The following is a 9,908-nucleotide window of genomic DNA, read 5'->3' as shown; positions in this document are numbered from 1 at the left end:
GTTAAAACACCAGTGCAGGCAATATATTTTTTATATTTATAGATAGAGATTAACTTTAGAACACAATTTTGCATGGCAAATTCATATATAGCATGTTTGTGAAGAAATAACTTTGTTTTGAAAAATACTGAATTTATCCATTAACTAACATAAACATTTAGTGAGTATTATTAAAAATTTAGCAAAAACTATGGAACCTTTATTCATCTTACTTGGTTAATGTTTGCCTATATTTTCCCCATCAAGAACTTTTTAGTGTTCCTTTCAGGTTTTAACAAAATAATGTAACATTTGGGGATAAAAATAGAGAATAGCAGGCCAAAGCTAGACGCTAATATAGCAAATATTTCTACAGCCACAGTATACTTTCCAGGAGAACTAATGTATGCTGGGATAAAGGTTATCCAGACAGCACAAAAAATTAACATGCTGAAAGTGATGTATTTTGCTTCATTAAAGTTATCTGGCAATTTACGTGCTAGAAAAGACAATACAAAACACATTAAAGATAGAAATCCAATGTATCCAAGAACACCGTAAAAAACTGCAGTGGATCCTAGGTCACATTCCATAATAATTTTATCTTTGTAATGTACCATGTTTTTGTTTGGAAATGGTGGGGACAATATTAACCAAAGTGTACAGATCAGCATTTGGATTAATGTTAAACTAAAAACACTTAACCTCTGTTGTGCTGGCCCAAACCATTTCATCATATTGCTACCTGGAAGTGTTGCTCTAAATGCCATTAAGACGACAATTGTTTTACCAAGTACACAGGAAATGCACAGTACAAATGTGATTCCAAAAGCAGTGTGGCGTAGCATACAGGACCAATCAGTGGGCTGACCAATGAAAGTGAGGGAACACAAGAAACACAATGTCAGTGAGAACAGAAGAAGAAAACTTAATTCAGAGTTGTTAGCTTTGACGATTGGTGTATCTCTGTGAAGGAAAAACACCAGAGCAATGGCAATTGTGATGCAAGCACCTAATAACGAGAATACCACCAGTAAAACTCCCATGATTTCTCCAAATGATAAAAATTCAATGTCCTTAATGATGCACGTGTCTCTTCTGTTATTGGGTGTGTGTTCCAGTGGACATTTCATGCATTCAATAGAGTCTGCAATTAAAATATACACAGCACATTATTATTACTCATTTCTATTTCCTTAATCCATTTTACATAGCACAGGATAGCAAGATTACTGTCCCGATGGAACTAACCTTGGGTAAGACACCTATCCTTTTACACGCATGTTTATGCCAATACCTATGCTTTTCCACACTGGGCTTTATTAATTTAATACAAATGCTTTTAGAATGGAGGATGCAAAATAAGTAAAATGTACATGTACAGTATTGATGTTACTTTTACTTTTGCTTTGATGTAACCAACCTTGTTAGTTTTATTTATTATTCTATAATCAAATTTATATACTGTGAATGGCCATGTCTGACTGCTTTAAAGTCAAAGGAGTATGACTGATAGGTTTGTCCACATTCAGCCCTCCTTAAATCAATACCAGAGTTGTCCATGAAAATTATATCTAGATTTGAGTTAATTCAATGCAAATACATTCCACAGTTGTAGATCATCAATACAGAACTAGCTAAATGGTTAAATAACATTTCAGCCCTAAATTTGGCTTGCACAAACCAATTCCTGTATGATGAGTCTTACCTGTTACATTGCTTATTTCTCCTTCAGCACATGGTATACAATCAAAACAGCAGGCAGGGCGACCTTTCTGAATAGCCTTTCTAGTGCCTACTGAGCAGCTCTCACTACAGACAGATCTAGGCACCTCCAAAATAACAAGAAATATGAGATTAAATACAATAAAATATTCACAATGGAAAAATGTATTAGAAGAAAATATGAGAACCCCAGGTAGAGGTTCACATCCAAATGAAACGGGAGTCACTTTAAAAGAGCAAAATGGAGTTTATTTTTAAAACTTAAAGATAGAGGAGAAATAATACATAAGACTATAAACCTTATTATGTACAGAATTACTCACATGTCAGCCTCCCTTTCTAAAGGCTGGACAGCTTACAAGCATACCCTTATACTCACAGTCTCCAACACCCATTCAGAAAATGTGTCAAGGTTGCCTATTCACTTTCTAGAGAAGTCTTGCTTCTCCCTACTGCTCCAGTTTCTGAGACTTATCTTGATGAGCCTTTTAAATTCCTAATGACGATTCTCATCTAGGCTATCCCTGAAGTCATTGGCTCATAAAAAACTTTTGTTCTACTAGCGCTCTGAGACTTAAATGGACTAGCAGCTGAAAATGTTGCTGGCCTGTTTGCCTTTGTCTTTAGGCAGTCGCACCGTAATTGCTTCATACAGCATGGGTGTCAAATTCAGATCCTGGAGGGCTGCAGGTTTTCATTTCAGCCATTTTAATTGGCCGCTATCTGACTTGCTAATGTGATCCAATTTGCATTCACATCTATCATACAATATATGTTTGAGTATTTCAAATGAAAACAGAGAAAGTTCTGAGGAACAACAATTCATTTTGGTCCAAAAACATATTGATTGTGCTTTCAGAACAAAAGAAAATCAAGCACTAAAAATCCACAGAAATAAATAATGTGTTTCAATTGGATTCTAATTAAGAAATTGGTTGGAGTGAAAAGGGTTGCCTTCCAGACTATATAATGTAGTTTGAGATGTCTGAGTTAGATGGTCATTGTTTTACTTACTTACTTTGCATCTCATTAAAATATATCTTTTCGTAAAGGTAGAATTATGCAGTTAACGGTTCTGAATGTTAAAAATTAATTAAATTAAGAAAGCAGCTAGAACAGAAAACCTGCAGCCCCTGTAGCCCTACAAGTACTGGGTTTGACACCTCTGGTGTACAAATTATCTGGAGGATCACTATTTTCCCTTTCCATTGCTTAGTGCCCCTCAGTCTCAGGATCTGGTGTACCAAATAATGTATGAAACTTTTCACTTCCTAACAGAATCTGTTATAATAATAATGAGTGAACCATCTGGCAACACTCAGATTAGACCAGACTTTGGGGGTCACACATTTCTTTATTTAACTCCAGTTTTTCTTTTGACTATTCCCATGAAATTTGATAAACCTTTGCAAAACATACTGTGAAGTTCACACATCCATTCAGTTTCTTAATAAACATATTTAGGCCAGAATCAAGATGTAGCTGGAACCTATCCCATCAATCATTGGATGCAAGGCAGGAAGAACACCTTTACAGGCAACAGTCCATCACAGGGTAAACACACACACACACACTAGGGCCAGTTTAGCAACGTCAATTCAACTAACATGCATGTCTTTGGGCTATGTTATGAAACCAGAGAGCCCAGAGAAATCCCACATAGAGAACATGCAAATTCCATACTAGAAGAACCTGGGATGCAAACCCCTTATTGTGAAATCTTAGAATGATAATTAATAATTATGCCCTGTACACTTTTATCACATTTTTAGTTGAATGACTTTAAAAAAAAGAAATAGATCAGTTTAGCAAATAGGTCATTTAGGAAATAGCACAATACATGAAATTCCAGAAACCGTTCAAACAGGTACCGACATACCTTCTTGGGATCTCCAGCCCACACAATGCTCACATTGTTCATAAGGAACTGTTGTCCATCTGGCAAAGATGCATCATATAAACCAACTGTGACAAACTTAATAGTACTTTCTTTGCTAAGCTGCCAGTTTATTAAATCATATCTTGCTACTGGATCACCATTTTCATCAAAATATACTTTCTCACCATATTTGGTTGTGAAATTGACTTTTTTCATATAATGAAGCAGCTGTAAGGAAGTTTAAAAAATCAATCTTTAAAAAGACAAATCAGTTGCTATTTATTACATGTTATCCTATACCTGCCATGGGTCCGTCCTGTTCTTATTAGCACACGTTTGATTGGGAAAAATTCCTTGGCTCTCTTGACATGCATACATATTGTGCAGTGAATGAGCAAATGCATATATCGCTTTATAAACATTGCTTGTAATTCTTAATTCAGGGACATCAGTATACTGGATGTTAATCTTCCTAGTATTCTCAGATGAGCTGCATGAATTAGCATATGCTGAATTTCCAACAGCAGAAGACGTGCATCCTGCAGTAGTTCTTAAAAACTCATTTAAAATTGTATTACTAGAACTGTCCGATGGATTAAGACTCTGAAAAAAGTCCTCCAATCCTGGTATTATGTCATTATTAATTACACATCCGATTGCCCCTCCCAAGACTTTATAATTTTCTGGAATTGCAAGGTATTCATTTGAAATCCAGCCTTCGCTTCCAATCCACTGTAAACCAAAAACCTTTTGAACCAAGAGCTCTTGTACCAGAAATTCCAAATCTGCAAAAGTTGCAAATGCAACAATAACTTTGGAAGATGATGTTTTAATAATATCCACAAGCCTAAGCACTTTCTCCCTTGGGCTTGCTCTCACAATGGCTTCAGAATATTCAACACAAACACCCTCTTGCTGAACACTTTGCAAGAAGGTTGCCATGCCTGTGTTACCATAATCACTGTCAGTTCTAATGGCCCCAATCCAGGTCCATCCAAAATGCTTCACAAGCTGTGCCAGTGCTCTGCTTTGATAGTAATCACTTGGTATTGTCCTGAAAAATGTGGGAAATTCTTTTTTGTTGCTGAGACATGCGCATGTAGCATAATAACTAACCTGAAGATAACAGAATACACAAATCATAACTAAATCTATAAATTACATTATATATGCAATGCTAAATATTGATACATATTTACACTAATTTGTAGATTTTGCTTAGCCTTATCTGAAACAACACTGAGAAAAATATGATTTGGTGTTTTTGACAGTTTTTCATATGTAGCATTTAGCATCATCTAAATATTTATGTTTATGCTGTTATTGTTAATTTAAAGGTCAAACTGAAAAATTATTCATTCAGTAACCTTTTTTGCTTCAAAAAGGCATATGCTCCGTATTTTGGACAAAATTTTAACACAAATTACTCAACTCTCAAAGTATTTCCCCTGTCTTAAACTTCAAACTACACATTCAAATTCACATGAATGGGAATCAAAATTATTCAAGCTGTGAAACTGATTATTTTTATAAACTGCTGCTGCAGCAACTATTATAACCCATTTTTAAGCGGTATCTGCACTTAATTTAAAACAACTTAAAATTATTAAGCTACACTGGTTGTCTTTGCAGCTATTCCTTTCTTGCTAGACTGTTGAAACAATTGTAGGATTTCATCTCTGCGCTTTGATGATGTACAAAAATCCATTGCAATTATTTTTTAAACATAACTGATACCATACCATTTAATTGCATAACCTGAAACATGAATTTGTATAAATATTTTTAATAAAAACTAATAATAACTTATTTCAACATCTTTTGCTGTGTATTCCATAGATATTAGAAATGACTTTATATATTATAAAATTCATTATATTTATGCGTTTGGCACAAATAAGACATACGTACATACATATTGTATGTGTGTGAGTGTGTGTATAAAAGTTGTACAGGATATAACAAAGCTTTCCTTACAAGTGGTATGTTTAAAGGTCCTGTAGATGATGCCACTCCTCTAGTAGTTGATGATTGTGAAGTTCCTATCATAGCATGAACTGAGGACCTCTTACTGCAAGTCACATTAGATGTTGTTCCTTCTTCAGGTTGATTCACTAAGGCCATTGCAGCTCTAACTGCCAAAGGAATGTAACGGCAGTCATCATAAATCTTATAGCCCAAGGAAAGACCAGGAAGAAGATCTGTTCTGTTATTGATTTCTTCAGTAGCAAAGATCATTGTTTGAGCAAATAGGAATTCTTTTATATTTGTACTGAAAAATATTTTTTTCCAAAAAATAAAAATAAATAAATCATTTTCACTACTTTAATTAATAACAATTAAAGTATCTTTTCATTATACATAATCACATGCTGCTTTATTTTAAAATGTATGTTTTGTTCAAGTATGACAGTACAGGCAAATATAATAATCATAATCTGGTGCAAATATAAGGTGATTTTACTTCCTTATAAACATGATCTGCCTAAGTAACTACCAGAAACATTCACACTTACATTTAAAATATTTTTTTTTCTAAACAGTTTGTTTTATAGCTACTTACTCTTTGCATGTAATAGATTCTGGCATGTCTTGAAATGTGAGATTAGTGTAGATAGGGGTGCTATGAAAAGAAAAGATTCCTCCAATGATTATGTCTCCATCCTTTGAGAGCAGAGGTAAATCCAGGTTTCCATGCAGTCTACAGGCTGGCTCCTCTGCTCTTATTAAAAGAGTTATTAGAGATACAACCACAAAGAGCATTTCAAAGAGATCAACTTGAATGATGATTATCAAAAATTGCTGCAGTTTATATATGCTCCTTTGCAATAATAAGGACAAATTCTCACTGGTAACAACTAATTTAAATATGCTTTTGGTAAATGAGCAACCAGCCAAAAGCATAATGTAGAACAGGATCCCTGAAGACATTCATGATCCTTATGCCAAGATAAAATAATAATTACACTTTTTTGATGGCTGCTTGTGTTACTTCCCAGTCAAGTAATGTTTATTATGGATCATGGATATGGCCTGAATTAAGATTTACAATGTAACAGTAAAATATGTCACATTTACTTCCATTTTTTCAGTACCAATGTATCCTTAAAAAATAATGACTGTAAAAAAGTAAAAAAACATAATTTAGCAGTTCACTGTAAATTGTGACACAAATTTAAATCACAGTTATAAAAAAATGGAGTAAACAACCTGTCATTTAAAACTTAATAGTCAGGAAGAGCTTCCCTCAGATCTTGTAGAGCTGAGCAAGGTTTACTGCACTTCATACAATGGTCGACTAGATTATCAAAGACATAGACACTTGTTGTAATGATGGGCGTCCTACAAAACTTTACTTTGTTACACAATGCAGTGTCTAAGCCTGAATTTCTGAACAACAAAATTATTATGCAGTTCTTATAAAGATTTAGGGCATGTACTTGTATCTGAGGGAAATGTTACTAACACTATCTGAATGGCCACATCCAACAGTCTTGATAGGAAACAAGAACACCCTACTGGTCTTGCTTACACCCTCATCATATCTCATCTTATCTTACCTCTTTCTGAGTAGTTCCTAGGCATTCCCAAATTAGTGTAGACATATAGTATAATCCCTCCAGAATGTCCTGGGTATGTCACAGGATCTCTGCCCACTGGGATTTGCCTAGAGTAATTCTAGGAGGAGCTGCCTTGGGGTCATACTTGTGACAAGCCCAAACCACCACGTGACTAAACTCTGAGGCTCTTATTAGTGCCAGTCACCCCATCCACTCCTCAAAGAAACCTCATTTCAGCTGCTTGTATTCAAAGTCTCATGTTCCCCTTTTCTGTCACTTGTGAACAAGGTCCCAAGATACTTGAACTCCTCTGCTTAGGGCAGCTGTTCCTCCTTCACCGGAAATAGCAATCCACACTTTCCCAACAGAGATTCATGGCCACAGATTTGGAGTTGCTGATCCTCACACCAGCTGCTTCACTCTTGGCAATGAATTGCTCAAGTGCATGCTGAAGGTCACAGTCACATGAGGCAAAGAGGACAACATTATCTGCATAAAGTAACAATGCTATTCCTAGCCTCCCCAACTGGACAGTCTCACATTCTTGGCAGAAACATAATATTCTGTACATGAAAACCACAAACAGAATAAATTGCAAGACACAGCCTTGGCTGAGTCTCACACCCATAATGTACAAATTGTAATTAATGGAAAGTATTCAGACGCAACTTTCACTGAATTCATGGGGAGTGAATAGTATACAAGAGTGGCCCTGTTACCCCATATTCTTGCAGCACTGAATTAGATGCATTAATCACACTCTCCCAACATAGCCAGCAGTTTCAACATCTCTGATTTCATCCACCCCAACAGTCTTGGACCACTAAAGTGATTCTGGCAACAATGAGGGGATACCCACCATTTGGATGTGTCCAACGCTGCCTCCTGGTAGGAGGGCATGTCCTCTGGGTTGAGGAGTTCAAAGTGTTCCGTGGCTTGACAAATTCCCCAGAAGAGCTCAGCACCTCTACATTCCAGCTTAACATAGTCTGAGCAAGGTCACGACCCCCCCTCCTGAGGCATCGAATAGTTTGTCAGAAGAGCGTAAAGGCCATCTGATAGTCTTTCTCCAAGGCTACTCCATATTCCTCCCATGCTTGAGCTTTTGCTTCCAGAACCATTTTCACAGCAGTCCTCTTAGCCTGTTGATTCCTCTAAACTGAGTTAGGAGAGCACAGAGAGCATTTCCCTGTTTCCATCACCTCTGGTGTCCACCACTTACTCCTAGGGTTGCCACTGTGAGTTGACCTGATTGCTTTATGAATTGTCTAACTGTGGGTTGATGAACATCCAAATTTTTACAAATGTTTATGTAGGCTTTTCCCAATTTATTGATCCCAACGGTTCATATTGTAATATCCTCTGAAATTTCTTCTCATGCTTTATAAAAAAAAATCTTTTTTAGAAAGACCAGATTTATTGGTAGCATTGTGTACTCTTTTCATAGCCAAAAAGCCTAATAAGTGAAAGAAGTTGGATTTAAGAGTAACTATAAACTCAATTTGCTAAATTACATTGCCCTTCAGCCTGCAACTCAGATATCTAAACTTATCCTATCTAATCTAATTAGCGCCTGAAATGTTTAAATGATTAATGCATTTAAGGTTTACAAGAAATGCAATTGTTTGTGTGTTAATAGGCTTAGTAGGCTATGTTTGACCATTATTGTGACACAGAGATACTGGTAATTCCTAATTGTTCACAAATGTTTTCTGCCAAAGGTAGATTGAGTGGGCACAATTCTCAATTGACCCCTCAATACTGGTCTGAAATAATCATTGAACCAACATACACAGCATATATATAAGGTAAATTGTCATTTCTGTAAAACAATTTGAGCTGCATTAATTATATGAAATATGATATAGAAATAAATGTGACATAATTATCCACACTAATTCCCCAGTGGAGTTTAATGGATTGGAATAAATACAGATAGTTCTTGTTGGGTAAACACTGGCACATCTGGCTGCTGCTACGTATTTGATTTTTATTATGTTCATCTTTTAGCTGAAATCATGATTTATTTCTAAATGGTTTTGTGCATAATTTCTTTAGTTACCATGCTTTTTTGCATCGCCACTTATATTCAGCTGTGGTACTCATCAAATGTGCTTTATTGATTCTGGTCAGCCTCCACAAGATAGCCCTAACCTTAATTTTAACTGTAAGACTACATGGTCTGTTTGAACTATTGATAGTCAATATCTTAAAAACTGTAGTGTGTCGGCCACAGAGCATTTAACTTCTTTGGCTAAGTCAGTGTATATATGTGCATGAAGTGTTATAAAATCAGTCCTATTCCATGTTCATTCTATTACTAACAAAGACCTTCTGGTTTTTAAGGATCAAAAATTGGATTTTTTTTTGTCTTTTTGAAACATGGCAGCAAGAAAATGACTTTTCTCAGCTAAACTTGGCAGTTCCACCTTTGTTTGTTTATATTTGCACATCACGTTTCTTCTAGCAGGCAAGGGGGCCTCACATTGATGTTACACAAGAGCATGAAACTGAATGCCTGATTAATAATACTTTAAACTTCTGGCTCTTAAATTTCGTGAACCTATACCCTTTGTTATTGCTGCTGCGTATAGATCTCCCAAATCAGCAAATGCTTGTATTTTAGAATTCCCAATTGTTTTAACTTCCCTTTGTTTAATGTCTCCCAATCTTATTTTAATTGGAACGTTAATTAATATTCATGTTGATAGTGCTACTGATGGGTTCAATAAAAATTTTAAAGAAATGTTTGATTTCTTTAATCT

General features: G+C 35.5%; 1 protein-coding gene across 1 annotated transcript; it reads right to left on the bottom strand.

The window, feature by feature from the left end:
• Positions 1 to 227: 227 nt before the first annotated feature.
• On the bottom strand, positions 228 to 6,301 carry LOC120518291 (extracellular calcium-sensing receptor-like). The gene is made up of 6 exons (XM_039740999.1): positions 6,147 to 6,301; positions 5,561 to 5,855; positions 3,884 to 4,699; positions 3,584 to 3,811; positions 1,688 to 1,811; positions 228 to 1,126 (listed from the first exon to the last, which is right to left on the bottom strand). The coding sequence occupies exons 1-6, from the start codon at positions 6,170 to 6,172 to the stop codon at positions 228 to 230; spliced, it is 2,388 nt and encodes a 795-aa protein (XP_039596933.1). The 5' UTR covers positions 6,173 to 6,301.
• Positions 6,302 to 9,908: the final 3,607 nt, after the last annotated feature.

This window comes from Polypterus senegalus, chromosome 1 (assembly GCF_016835505.1).
Source record: "Polypterus senegalus isolate Bchr_013 chromosome 1, ASM1683550v1, whole genome shotgun sequence".
NCBI lineage: Eukaryota > Metazoa > Chordata > Cladistia > Polypteriformes > Polypteridae > Polypterus > Polypterus senegalus.
This window is presented reverse-complemented; position numbering and strand designations above follow the sequence as displayed.

Coding starts and splice junctions, on each gene's coding strand:
- LOC120518291 (XM_039740999.1), bottom strand. CDS start 6,172: ATGCCAGAATCTATTACATGCAAAGA. Junction 5,856..6,146: donor GAATCTATTACATGCAAAGA/GTAAGTAGCTAT, acceptor AATATTTTTCAG/TACAAATATAAAAGAATTCC. Junction 1,127..1,687: donor AGAAATAAGCAATGTAACAG/GTAAGACTCATC, acceptor TTTTAATTGCAG/ACTCTATTGAATGCATGAAA.